The sequence below is a fragment of the Lithobates pipiens genome, unplaced genomic scaffold (assembly GCF_037356315.1).
Source record: "Lithobates pipiens isolate NorthernLeopardFrog02 unplaced genomic scaffold, aLitPip1_a1.2 Scaffold_19, whole genome shotgun sequence".
NCBI classification, from domain to species: Eukaryota; Metazoa; Chordata; class Amphibia; order Anura; family Ranidae; genus Lithobates; species Lithobates pipiens.
The window spans coordinates 289,343,347-289,358,232 of record NW_027507764.1 but is presented as its reverse complement, the minus strand read 5'-3'; the positions used below and the strand labels follow the sequence as shown (position 1 = coordinate 289,358,232).

The 14,886-nt window shown below is 43.9% G+C and overlaps 1 protein-coding gene across 3 annotated transcripts in view; it reads right to left on the bottom strand.

The window, feature by feature from the left end:
- ABITRAM (actin binding transcription modulator) overlaps window positions 1–14,886 on the bottom strand; it is a 61,124-nt gene that overhangs the window by 31,082 nt on the left and 15,156 nt on the right. For all 3 annotated transcript variants that reach the window (XM_077491998.1, XM_077492000.1, XM_077491999.1), the window contains exons 3-4: window positions 9,556–9,607; window positions 4,868–4,997 (exon numbers count right to left, since the gene is read on the bottom strand). In XM_077491998.1, coding sequence (XP_077348124.1) covers window positions 4,868–4,997; window positions 9,556–9,607 — 182 coding nt within the window. The remainder of the gene's footprint in view (window positions 1–4,867; window positions 4,998–9,555; window positions 9,608–14,886) is intronic.

Here is a 14,886-nt window from a genome sequence, read left to right as displayed (position 1 = left end):
TAAAGCATGTCATGTTTGATATCCATGTAATTGGCCCAAGATCATCTTTTTTATTTCATCAAAAATTTGGGCAAAAAAATCAAATAAAAAAAAAATAATAAAATCGCTGCGCAAATACTCTGTGGGAAAAAAAATGCAATACCCACCATTTTAATCTGTAGGGCCCTTGCTTAAAAATATATATAATATATATAATGTTTGAGGGTTCAACGTAACGTAATTTTCTTGCAAAAAAATAAATATATGTTTTCATGTAAACAAAAAGTGTCAGAAAGGGCTTTGTGTTCAAGTGGTTAGAAGAGTGGGTGATGTGCGACATAAGCTTCTAAATGTTGTGCATAAAATGCCAGGACAGTTCAACCCCCCCCCCCCCCCCTAAATTACCCAATTTTGGAAAATAGACACCCCAAGCTATTTGCCGAGTCCATGGAATATTTTATATTTTGACACAAGATGCGGGAATAATAATAATTTATTATTATTATTCCCGCATCTTGTGTCAAAATATAAAATATTCCATGGACTCGGCAAATAGCTTGGGGTGTCTATTTTCCAAAATTGGGTAATTTGGGGGGGGGGGGGGGGTTGAACTGTCCTGGCATTTTATGCACAACATTTAGAAGCTTATGTCCCACATCATATATCATTTTATTTTATTTTTTTTGCACAAAGTTTTCACTAAATTATATATTGCTCAAACATGCCATGGGCATATGTGAAATTACACCCCACAATACATTCTGTTGCTTCTCCGGAGTATAGGGATACCACGTGTGAGACTGAGAGCCTAGCCGTGTACGGGGCACCAAGAAACCAAGCACTGCCTTCGGGCTTTCTAAGGGTGTAAATGTTTTATTTCACTCCTCTCTGCCAATCAATCACAGTTTAGGAGGCCATGGAATGCTCAGATGGCACACCCCCCCCCCCCCCCCAAATTACCTCATTTTGGAAAGTAGACACCCCAAGCTATTTGCTGAGAGGTATGGTGAGTATTTTGCTGATCTCACTTTTTGTCACAAAGTTTTGAAAAAAAAAAACGCTTTAGGGCCGGTTCACACTGCGAGCCGTGGCGAGGCGTCTCCGACTTCCTCGCCGCGACTTGCAGGGGGGGTCAGCGGCGACTTGCAGAGGACTTCTGTATAGAAGTCAATGCAAGTCGCCCCCGAAGTCGCCCCGAAGTAGTACAGGAACCTTTTTTCTGAGTCGGAGCGACTCGAGTCGCTCCTCTCAGAACGGTTCCATAGTACTGAATGGGGGCGACTTGCGGGAGCGAGGCGAGGCGAGCCGTGTCGCCTCGCCTCGCAGTGTGAACCGGCCCTAACTTTCTTCATTTTCAAAAACAAATAAGAGCTGTAAAATACTCACCATGACTCTCAGCAAATAGCTTGGGGTGTCTACTTTGAAAAATGGGGTAATTTGGGGGAGTTTTGTGCCATCTTGGCATTTTATGGGCTTCGAAACTGAGAAGTAGTGAGGAGTGAAATAAAAAATTTGCGCCCTTAGAAATCCTGAAGGTGGTGATTGGTTTTCGGGGCCCCGTACGCGGCTAGGCTCCCAAAAAGTCCCACACGTGGTATCCCTGTACTCAGGAGAAGCAGCAAAATGTACTTTGGGGTGCAATTAAACATATAACCATGGCATGTGTGAGCAATATCTCATCATTTAGTGACAACTTTTTTGTAAGATCAGACTACTCCTGATGACTCACACCCTTTGAAATCCTATGCACCAAAATGGAACCGCAAAGACATACGATCTCAGAGATTTACTCCCTTCTGACCACAACCCTAAATCTAACGCTGCAACTCACAGTTGGGAAAGGGACTTGTCTATTAACCTATCAGAGGAAGAATGGGAAACTATCAACACCCATATTCATAAGGAATCTACTAATGTGACAGTGCAAGAAAATGGCTTCAAAGTCTTCTCTAAATGATACAAAACTCCTACCAAACTACACAAAATCTCCTCCACCACTCCTACCTGCTGGAGATGTTCTGATAGCAATGCTTCTCTACTATACATATGGTGGTCATGCCTATCTATCCAACGCATCACCACCAAGACCACCACCTACCAGATAGAATTTACCCCAGCACAAATGCTTCTTCACCACTCTTCTATTCCAAAGAAACACCATCATCGCTCCCTCGCATTACATCTAATTAACGCTGCAAAGTTGTGCATCCCCACTCTCTGGAAATTCTCCAAGCCCCCTACAACCGCTGACTGGTTCAGACGTATATCTAAAATAGCAGAAATGGAGGAATTAATACACCAATCCAAAGACACACCCACAAAATTTAGAAATGTCTGGTCTTGTTGGCAACATTTCCAAAAGACAGACTGTTGTGGAACATTTTATGAAGATGTATTTTAATATGTATGGTCATAAGTCCCCCCAGTTTTCAGTCTCCCCCAGCCCGCTCTAAAGAGCCGACTGGGGCAGACTGACGCTGGTTGAGACCTGTTAGGTAGTGGTAAACTTCCTGTTTGGAGAGAGGTGTTTGCTAAGTGGGAGTATGTCCTCCAGCGAAAGGGCCCCTGTGCATTGCACAGACGATATGTTTGCTCTGCAAAGATCGGTTATGGGCGGATGTACGCTCATTGTCTCTGCTGTGTCTGATCAGCACAAGTCAGGATTCGCAGAGTGCATTTGCAGATACCCTTCCTTGTGGATGGAAGGTTAGCATAATCCAGGTATACATTCTCTGGAACAATGTATATTAAGGATTTATCTATCTTTCCATGATATGGTCATTAACATCCCGTGTTATCCTTATCCGTGTTTTCCTGTGAGGTCACAAACTATAGGAGGGGTTTAGCTGTTGAAGGCAAACCCTCCAGGGTGTGGCTTCCTGTTTATGTGTAAATAAAAGAACCAGGCTGACTGGGGAAGTTTTGCAGGGGAAGTGATGCTGATGGAACTGAGAACGTAAGAAGGATGGTCATGTCTGTTTATTTGCATGAGTGGGTTGAAAGGTAAAGTACTATATGTTTAAGACTGAAATGGGTGCTTATATGAGCACGATATATGTGGCTGTGTGCATAGCATACAGCCAAAATTCTACAAGACGAGTACACAAATCTATTCTCGCAAGGTTAGACTCATGCCCAAGAGGCCCACTAGATGCAGAAGAAGTCGTTGTCCAACTCTCATGTTCATTAATTTCTTCCTTCCCCCCCGTCCGAAATAACCATTGCCACGACATGGATAGGACTGCTATGCTCCCCTATTAAACCGAAAGATCACCCCCCACTCCTAATCCTTCCCCCGCTCAGATCTGCTCCAAACCTCATTCTTCAGGCCCCACCCTGCTCAAAGACCTTGCCTACCAGAGGAACCTCTATTTGAGATGGCTAGTGGTCCGGTGACCACATCCTTATCAGCTACTTAACCACTTCAGCCCCAGCCTATAGTCATAAGACACCCACTAATGGGATCTCCCATCCTGGGTAGGCGTCCTATGATGTCCTCTGATTCCTAGCCGCCTAGGGGGCACGCGCAGCATCACTGGGGACCTGGTGCGTTTGCCAGGTGACCGCGATGTATGCTGGGCACCCGCGATTTCCCGGGAACACAGCAGGACCGTGGATCTGTGTATGTAAACACACAGATCCACGTCCTGTCAGTGGAGAGGAGACCAATGGTGTGTCCCAGTACAGAGGAACACCGATCGGTCTCCTCCCCTTGTGAGTCCCCTCCCCCCCAGTTAGAATCACTCCCATAGGGAACATATTAACCCCTGCAGCGCCCCCTGGTGTTATCCCCTTCCCTGCCAGTCACATTTACACAGTAATCAGTGTAATTTTATAGCACGATCGCTGTGTAAATGAACGGTCCCAAAAATGTGTCAAAAGTGTATGATGTGTCTGCCATAATGTCAGTCACGAAAAAAAATTAAAATAAATGAAGTCGCAGATCGCCGCCATTACTAGAAAAAAAAAATAAAAAGCGCCATAAATCTAGCCCCTATTTTGTAGGTGATATAACTTTTGCGTAAACCGATCGCCAATTGCGATTTTTTTTTTACCAAAAATATGTAGAATAATCGGCCTAAACTGAGGGGAAAAAAAAATAAAAATTGGATATTATAGCAAAAATATTGCGCTTTTTTTCAAAATTGCCGCTTTTGTCACCGCAGAGGTGATCAAATACCACCAAAATAAAGCTCCATTTGTGGGGAAAAAAAGAGGACGTCAATTTTGTTTGGGTGCAACGTTGCATGACCGTGCAATTGTCAGTTAAAGCGACACAGTGCCAAATCGCAAAAAGTGCTCTGGTAAGGAAGGGGGTAAAATCCTCTGGGGCTGAAGTGGTTAAACATCAAGCGCTAATAGGCAACGGGCTGTTGACAAATTTCATATAAGCTCATAACAGCCACAAATGATTATTCCCCAACCTTGCTGCTCTAAACGAAAGTCTACTCAAGAGAACACTGCCTTACCTCCCATTGGCCTCTTGTGCCCTAGATATAATGCAGAACCACCTTGAGAGGTTTAGGCTCCCTAGACCTTATCAAGGGGCTGAAACTTGGGAAATATATATAACACACGGCAATATACAAACCAAACGGGAATTTCGTGTTGTTTCTTTCGCTTGTATAATTTTTAGGGCTAATTGCCCTTGTTCACTTCTGATTATTAGTTATGTGTTTATGATGCAATTTTGTTCAATCATACAGGGCTTTGGAAACATCCTTGCTAAATGTAGTGTACCAATTTGTCAATGTTCTCTCTCAGCACTATCGTTACGTACCGATATGATGCATGTCACCTTGTATTTACAATAAACGTTCTTTGTGATTTGGAAAAAATAAATTAAAAAAATTAAAAATAAAATAAAAAAAGGACAGGGCACACTCACCCGTTTGGATTTCCCTGACACTTTGTTCTGCAATCTGCTGCAGTTAGCGCTGATTTGATAACTAATACTGGAAATGGTTTTCCCACTCTGAAGAACTGGATGGCATTCGGCCAGCGTAATTACACATATTCTAAAAACAAAAGGGACATTTTTGAAAAACAGCCATATTGCTTACGTAAAAAAAAGTTTAATAGTTTTAAGAGCAATACAGAAGTGCTTTTCACATATAGATGGGTGCTCATTACTAGATATTTCTTCACAATAAGTGCACTTGTATTACTTTTATCCTTTGCATGCCTCTCTCACAGTACTAAAAAAAACTTTTTTTCTAATGGGTTATATTTACTTAAATGTCAAGCTCTCCAGAGCTCTTAGCCTTATGGTCTTCCCAAGACCAAAACTGTCTCTCGTAGATCTTTCCTGACAGCTAGTACTATTCTTGTGCACACTAACTTCCATAGTATTCAATTGAAAGACCATCGGCACATATTCTCGGGGGGGGGGGTTCTGGTATCAATAAGCTTTATTGATAATAAAAAAGGAATTTATATATACACAGAACCACAGTGTACATTGTGAGTATGACAACATTGTATAACAAGTCCTTGCAAGGACAACTCAACCACTGGGAGTCAGGATCACAAAGGGCAATCATGAAAACTTAGAACACAGCATAAAAGTCTAGACAAGTCTGAAGGCTGGGTCATCAAAAAAATAAAATAAAAACCCCCACACACACAGCTGTGCTCATAAGTTTACATACCCTGGCAGAATGTATGATTTCTTGGCCATTTTTCAGAGAATATGAATAACACAAACATATTTCTTTCACTCATGGTTAGCGTTTGTCTGAAGGCATTTATCATCAATCAACTGTGTTTACTCTTTAAATCATAATGGCAACAGAAACTACCCAAATGACCCTGATGATGTCAGCATGACAACACGCACACAAGTTGACACAAAGGAGTTTGAATGGCCATTAAAAAGGTAACATACACATGTATAGAGTGCCTTGCGAAAGTATTCCCCCCCCCCCCCCTTGAACTTTTCAATCTTTTGCCACATTTCAGGCTTCAAAACGTAGATATAAAATTAATTTTTTGTGAAGAATCACCAACAAGTGGGACACAATTGTGAAGTGGAACGAAATCTATTGGATATTTTAAACTTTTTTAGCAAATAAAAAAACTGAAAAGTGGTGCGTACAAAATTATTCGGCCCCTTTACTTTCAGTGCAGCAAAATCACTCCAGAAGTTCAGCGAGGATCTCTGAATGATCCAATGTTGTCCTAAATGACTGATGGTGGTAAATAGAATCCACCTGTGTGTAATCAAGTCTCTGTATAAATGCACCTGCTCTGTGATAGTCTCAGGGTTCTGTTGAAAGCGCAGAGAGCATCATGAAGACCAAGGAACACACCAGGCAGGTCCGTAATACTGTTGGAGAAGTTTAAAGCCGGATTTGGATACAAAAAGATTTCCCAAGCTTTAAACATCCCAAGGAGCACTGTGCAAGCGATCATTTTGAAATGGGAGTATCAGACCACTGCAAATCTACCAAGACCTGGCCGTCCCTCTAAACTTTCAGCTCAGACAAGGAGAAGACTGATCAGAGATGCAGCCAAGAGGCCCATGATCACTCTGGATGAACTGCAGAGAACTACAGCTGAGGTGGGAGTCTGTCCATAGGAAAACAATCAGTCGTACACTGCACAAATCTGGCCTTTATGGAAGAGTGGCAAGAAGAAAGCCATTTCTCAAAGATATCCATAAAAAGTCTTGTCTAAAGTTTGCCACAAGCCACCTGGGGGACACACCAAACACGTGGAAGAAGGTGCTCTGGTCAGATGAAACCAAAATCGAACTTTTTGCCCACAATGCAAAACGATATGTTTGGCGTAAAAGCAACACAGCTCATCACCCTCAACATGCCATCCCCACTGTCAAACACGGTGTTGGCAGCATCATGGTTTGGGCCTGCTTTTCTTCAGCAGGGACAGGGAAGATGGTTAAAATTGAGGGGGGGGGGGGGGGGGGGGTCGGGAGATGGATGCAGCCAAATACAGGACCATTCTGGATGAAAACCTGTTGGCGTCTGCAAAAGACCTGAAACTGGGATGGAGATTTATCTTCCAACAAGACAATGATCCCAAACATACAGCAAAATCTACAAAGGAATGGTTCACAAATAAACGTATCCAGGTGTTAGAATGGCCAAGTCAAAGTCCAGACCTGAATCCAATCGAGAATCTGTGGAAAGAGCGGAAAACTGCTGTTCACAAACGCTCTCCATCCAACCTCACTGAGCTCGAGCTGATTTGCAAGGAAGAATGGGAAAGAACTTCAGTCTCTCGATGTGCAAAACTGATAGAGACATACCCCAAGCGACTTGCAGCTGTAATCGCAGCAAAAGGTGGCTCTACAAAGTATTAACGCAAGGGGGCCCGAATAATTTTGCACGCCCCACACACACACATACATACATACATACACACACACACACACACACACACACCACTGACGTTTCTGGATTATGAGTCATGGAGAAAGCAAAAGATTTGTCAAAGGATCTGCAGGAAAATGTTAGTTGAACTGTATAAAACAGTAAAAAGGGATATAAAAAGATATCCAAGGAATTGAGAATGCCAATCAGCAGTGTTCAAAATAGAGCTGCACGATTCTGGCCAAATTATTATTTTTTGCTTAGAATAAAAAGATCATAATTTTCTCACGATTCTCGCGACGTAAAATCTTTCAAATTATACAAAAAAAAAAAAAACAACCATAAAAGTTAGCCCTTTTTTTGTATAAAGGGCTAACTTTTATGGTTAGTAGTTTTTTTTTCCCCCCATTAAAGTAACATGTGGTGTGGCTCTTTCAAGATGCACAATAAGGACAGGAGGCACTTGAAGAAAGATGGGCTGCCTGGTCAAGTTGCCAGAAGAAAGCAATTACTACGCAAAATGGCACAAAGTATCCTGCTAACAATACGCCAAACAGCACAGAGACAAGCCTCAAACCTTCCGGCACAAAGTCATTTGGAGTGACGAAACCAATATTTAGCTACAACCATAAACGCTACCTTTGGAGAGGAGTCAACAAGGCCTATGATGAAAGGTACGGAGGTGGATCACTGATGTTTTGGGGATATGTGAGCTACAAAAAGCCACAGGAAATTTGGTCAAGATGAATGCAGTATGTTATCAAAAATACTTGAGGAACATTTGTATTCATCAGCCAGGAAGCTGCGCATGAGACGTACTTGAACATTCCAACATGACAATGATCCAAAACACAAGGCCAAGTCGACCTGTCATTGGCTACAGCAGAATAAAGTGAAGATTCTGGAGTGGCCATCTCAGTCTCCTGACCTCAATATCATTGAGCCACTCTGGGGAGATCTCAAAAGTGCAGTTCATGCAAAACAGCCCAGGAATTTACAGGAACTGGAGGCTTTTTGCCAAGAGAAATGGGCAGCTTAAAGCGGAGGTCCACCCTAAAAATGGACCTCCGCTCATCGGAATCCCCCCCCCCTCCACAATTGGCACCTTTCAGGGGGGAGGGGGGTGCAGTTACCTGGATAATCCAGGTAACTGCACCCACTTCCGGGATAGCTGTCTGCGGAAAGGGGCGTAGATTACGCCCCTTTCCGCAACTGCCCGCCCCTTTGCGCAAGTGCCCTGCTGCCTGCTGGGAAACACACAGTTCCCAGAGGCAGCGGAGACCGTCCGGATTGCGCCGCGCGGCTCGCGCATGCGCAGTAGGGAACCGGGAAATGAAGCCGAAAGGCTCCATTTCCTGATTCCCATACCCAAGATGGCGGCGGCAGCACCCGAGTGTCGATCTAGAGATTGGCTTCGGGTGCCGACATCGCGGGCGCGCTGGACAGGTAAGTGTCACCATTTTAAAAGTCAGCAGCTGCAGTATTTGTAGCTGCTGACTTTAAAAAAAAAAAAAAAAAACGCGGAGTCCCGGCGGACTCCCGCTTTAACATCTGAGAAGATAAAGAGCCCCATCCACAAATACCACAAAAGACTTCAGGCTGTCATTGATGTTAAAGGGGGGCAATACACAGTATTAAGAGTAAACTTTTGGTCAGGGTCATTTGGGTAGTTTTTTTTTTTTCATAATGGTAACAAAGGGGGGGGGGGGGGGGTAAACAGTTGATTGATATTAAATGGCTTCAGCCAAACACCAACAATGAGTGAAAGAAAAAAAGTTTGTGTTATTCATATTCTCAGAAAAATGGCCAATAAATCTAATTCTGTGCCAGGGTATATAAACTTATGAGCACAACTGTATATGGCTGGGACATAAATTGCTGCATGATGTTGTCTGATAAACCTACACAGTATATGCCTGCATACAAAACATTTTTTACAGAGACTGGATCTTTTTAGTGCACAATCTTTCTTGAAAATCTTCTCAGAGAGCTAGATTTCAGGAAAGTATGATCTATTTGAGAACTGGTCAGCAGGGTGTGGAATGAATGCCAATACAGTAATACGAATTTAATAAGAACTTGTCGTCATCTACTTGTAATAGAAACCATAATCACATTCTCATTGCAGTAGGTTATTACAGCCTACAGCACAAACAGTCTTGTATTGCCTTGTATTGCCTAATGTGCAGCAGAATTTCCAAAACTATTACATTAGGGGAGTAATTTTTAGATTATCCCTTACCGGTTTGAATGTTGCAGTATACAGAAGTCTTCACACTGCTTTTCTTTCACATCTAAACAAAGACAAAACAGTAGCAGTGGTGTGTTAAAAGATGCAAGTAGAGCGTTTTGCTGTGCTTCCTTCTGCGTTTATTTGTAGGCAAAAATCACATCTATATATCAACAGTTAAAGGGTCACTAAATCCACAAAAAAATAAATTTTAAAAAAACCCCAACACCCCACACAACCCTCATCAATAAATGCTGTATTACATGCTCCGTGACTATGGGATTCATTTTCTGTATTCTGCAAAAATCCTGGTTGATCCTGCTGCTCGCCATCTCTCCCTTCTGTCTAAGTCCCCAATGCAGCTAAGGATTTTGCAGAGTAGTGTTGGCAGCTCTGCACTTGCTCGGTGTTCAATAACTGCATGTTGAGCATTTCCTCCCCATCACATCTGAGCCACCCATGTGACTATAATCTCACTTGAATGCGTATACACCATGATAACCGACAGCCCACTAACCAGCTAAACACAATAGGGGTGGGATATTGCATCTTGATTGATGGAGACTTCACCTCCCTCTTAATCCAAGACACAGGCTGGAGGGGCGTGACAAAGCCTGCAACTTACAGAAATCCACCCACACCAAGTTATTGCCAAAAAATAAAGATTTGATTTCAAAATATACGGTTTGTTTGATTTAAAACAGTTTGCTATTCCTTTTTTTTTTTTTTAATAAAATTACAGTATCATCTATATACAGAAATAGATGGGCCAATGTAAATGAAACAGTGTGTGTTTAGTATCTCTCTCAAAAAAATTTGGATTTTTTTAACTCGCCTCTAAATGCCTGTTGCTAGGGGGTCCCTCATAGTCTGTCTCCTTCAGTGCCCGAGCACCCGACGTCACTTCCCCTCAGCGCAGTCAGTCATCTGGGACACGTGGCAGGTCCCAGATGACTGCGCGGCGTATCATGGCGCACAGCCCACAGTAAGAATTCTGGCACCGCCGAGCAGAGGGGGACAAGCGGAGCTTCGTTCTCCCGCATCTCTGGACCCTGGGACAGGCAAGTGTCCGATTATTTAAAAAGTCAGCAGCTGCAGTATTTGTAGCTGCTGACTTTTATTTTTTTTGTTAAGGGGCACCCCACTTTAAGTAGCAGAAGCTTGTTAAAAGATTTTTTTTTTTTTTTTTTTTAAATAAGTGTTTACTGTGCTTCCTTCTGCTTTTCATGTTACACTAAATCACATCTATATATCAAGTAAGTTAAGGATGTTTTAAAAGATACATGCTATGCAAAAGTGAAGGTAAGACTAGGCATAAACGGACTTTATTTTCACTCTCAAATAACAAAAAAAGTGGGAGATCTTCCATTCACTGCACTAAAACCCACCAGGATTAAGAGGACTTGTCTGAAGAACAAGAGCGACATGCAAATACCTTCCCTTTCTCTTCTCATAAAAGGGTGGGTCAATCAGATCCCATTGGGATTTTTCTACAATGTGGAAATTAGAGACCCTTAAAGAGCGGAATCCTTGACAAAGCTTCAGATCAGTAGTTCAGCAGGTTAGCCTGAAAACATCTAATATTCAGTACTTACCAGTTCTATCCAAATGTTGTAATGGACCAAGTTACCACCAAGCTTTCGGTTATCTAAAATTATGGAAACACTTCCCAGTGTGAAATTACAGCAATGTATTTTACAGGCCTGGAAGTGTCAGAAAGCAGAGGTGCATGCAGATGTGAAACAGAACAAACTCTGACTTGCCCAGCACTGGACAAAAGTATTTAGCATTTATTACAAGTCTTGAGGCACACACTTTGTGGTTGTTATTTAACCACTTGCTTACTGGGCACTTAAACCCCCCTCAGTCCCAGACCAATTTTCAGCTTTCAGCGCTGATGCACTTTGAGTGACAATTGCGCGGTCATACAACACTGTACCCAAATGAAATTTTTATCATTTTTTTCCCACAAATAGAGCTTTCTTTTGGTGGTATTTAGTTACAGCTGGGAGTTTTATTTTTTGCTAAACAAACAAAAAAAGATGCAAAAAAAAAAAAAAAAAAAAAAAAAAATCATGTTTTAATAGTTTGTTATAAAATTTTGCAAACGGGTCATTTTTCTCCTTCATTGAAGTGCGCTGATTAGGCGGCACTGATAGGCTGCATTGGTGGGCACTGATGGGCTGCATTGGTGGGCACTGATGGGCTGCATTGGTGGGCACTGATAGGCTGCACTGGTGGGCACTGATAGGCATAGTTAAGGCGGCACTAATAGGCACAGATAAGGCGGCACCGATGGGCACAGATAAGGCGGCACTGATGGGCAAAGATGGGCACAGATAAGATGGCACGGATGGGTGGCACGGATAAGTGGCACGGATGGGTGGCACGGATGGGCACTGATAGGTACCACAGATAGATGGGACTGATGGGCACTGATAGGTGGCACTGATAGGTGGCTCTGATAGGTGGCACTGCTGGGCACTGATGGGCGGCACTGCTGGGCACTGATGGGCGGCACTGCTGGGCACTGATGGGCGGCACTGGGGTGCAGCACCTGAGGCAGATTTTGGGTGGCACTGTGGGTGGCACTGCTGGGTGGCACTGTGGGCACTGCTGGGTGGCACTGTGGGCACTGCTGGGTGGCACTGTGGGCACTATGGGCACTGCTGGGTGGCACTGACAGGGGGGCACTTACTTTATTCAGGATGGCACTGCGGGTGGCAGGTGGGCACTGGCAGGGGGCAGGTGTCCTTTTATATTGCTGGCCGTGATCGGGACTGATGTCCCGAACACGGCCGCCGGCGATCGGCTTTTTTTTTTTCTCCTCGCGCTGTCAGCGCGAGGAGGAATACTAGCCGATTACCGGCTCCGTTTTATCACATGATCAGCTGTCATTGGCTGACAGCTGATCACGTGAGAAGGGGTCGGGATCGACCCCTTACACGGATCGGTGATCAGGCGAGTCTCACGGACTCGCCGATCACAGAGCGCGCCGCGCGCGCCCCTCAGGGGGCGCGCAGGCCGCTCGTAACCGGGACTACGTCAATAGACGTAGTCCCGAAAATGTGGGTCCGCGCTATTGCCGTCATTTTGCAATAGCGCGGATCCCAAGTGGTTAAACAGAGCCACTTTAAAATGCAGCTGTATATATTTTTCCTGTTATACATGCTTTCTTCACTCACCTTACTAAACAGAAACCTTGTTGCAATTTTTCTACGAAGCTAAACAATACTTTAGTTTAGTATGTCAGGCATTGTACATACTCTTTTCTATACCATTTTTTTAACTTTTCCTCATTTATCTCCTTTACCACTTCATTCGTTTTTGTTTTTTTGTTATGTGCACGTCATAGAAAGCAGTTTGGGAACCACCCAAGAAATGACAGGACCACAAGTACTTCACAGACCACACTGGTGTATTTAACTGGAAAGGTTTATGTTCATTAGGAATACAAGGGCCACGCCCCAGTGTTGCAGTCTATTAACTAAAAATTGTATAATGTATACATGCGATTCTTAGATTGTAAGCTCCAATGAGCAGGGCCCTCCGATTCCTCACGTACTAAATTGTATTGTACCTGTACTGTCTGCCCTCATGTTGTATAGCGCTGTGCAAAAATGTTGGCGCTATATAGATCCTGAACAACCAACCACCACCCAATACCACCAACTCCAGACTTCTGAAGGCAAAGCTTGCAGTTCTCAATGAACTTCAAGGGTGCTGTGTACTGCGCAGGCGCAGAACAAGGAGATTCAGAAAGTCTAAGCGCTCTAATAGTTCTATTGCAAACCCTGCAGTTTTCGAACAGAAAGCCTTTACAGGAGATATGGGCAGAAAGCTGTAGGTCTGCAGGAGCCAGACAGGTCACTCACAATTCCACTGTTTTGCAGGCTCCTTGGGGGAAAACAAATGCACATTTTTTTCTGCAAAAGCGTGCATTTTTTATTATATTTTTGAAATTTGATCCTTGTATAGCGTCGTCAATTTACGCAGCACTTTACATATACATTGTACATTAACATCAGTCCCTGCCCTCAAGGAGATTACAATTTAAGGTTACCAACTTACATACACAAACTAGGGCCACTTGAGAGGAACCAATTAACCTACCAGCATGTCTTTGGCATGCAGGTACAGGGAGAACATGCAAACCCCAGGCAGGTAGTGTCGTGGTTGGGATTTGAACTTGTGACCCTTTTGCCTCTAGGCGAAAGTGCTAACCACACCACCACTGTGCTGCCCAATATTTTTTTCCCCCCCAAAAGTGAATTAACCCTTAAGATTGTTGATTATTGGTCCGCAAATACTGCTAAACATAAACATACAGTGGATAAAAAAAGTGAAGTAAAAGCAAAAACTAAAATAAATGTGTTGCATAAGTGTGTACTCCCTCTTAACTGGGGGTGTAGCTGTGCTTAGAATTTAACTCAAGTTAGTCAGTACACACCTTCCATCATTTACCCTAGGTTCACAACTATGCGTTTTTTGGCACGTTTTGCAGCTTGCAGAAACACACTACAGCCATGTTAAAACATGGTTTCCTATGGTACAAGTTCACATCTATGCATTTTACAGCCGGTGCATTTTTGCAAAGGGCCAGGGACTTTTTCCCACGATATGAGGGTAATAGACTTCAATGGAACCACACCAGAAATGCACGTGTTGTGTTTGTGATGCGATTTTTGATGCGTTTTGTGGTTTATATTTTAACACTGTATAGAAGTGCTTGCTAAGGAGGGGGCCAGGAAGCCGGCCGCTGTGTCCTTAATTGATGAGTCATCAGCTGTCAGCTGGCTTCCCCGCTGAAAGAAAAATATACGGGTCTAGTATGGATTCGGAGGGGACCTCCCCACGCTCCACGGTTTGGAGCTGTCCTGGCTTGCAGGATTTGAAGGGCAGAGTGATGCAGCTTCCCTGCCCCTGCCCCAGCCGCACCGATGGAGGTATGGGTAGACACATACCTCTTCCTGTGATCTGCATGTCTGCTTTCCTTCCTGCAGAAGATACTGTGTCCAGGTCCCGATTGTCAATCTGCCGGAGGGACGTCATCGCTGTGCGCTGGGTTTGTTGTCCCCTCGGCATCCAGACACCTATCACAGAGATGGCGACAGGCAGAACTTTGTCACCTAAAATGTGTCGTCGGCAGTTCTGCCCACAGGGAGGTGATGCACTGGGCATCCTGGACTCACCAGACGCCATCTTGCTACACCCTTCTGACCCTCCAGGCAGGGGAGAGGAGAGAGATCAGATGGCATCCCGCGGACGCCACAGGTAGATTGGTTTGCTGCTGCACCACAGCGCTTGAGGGGGGGGGGGGGGGTTCTGTAGGGGAGTATCCCA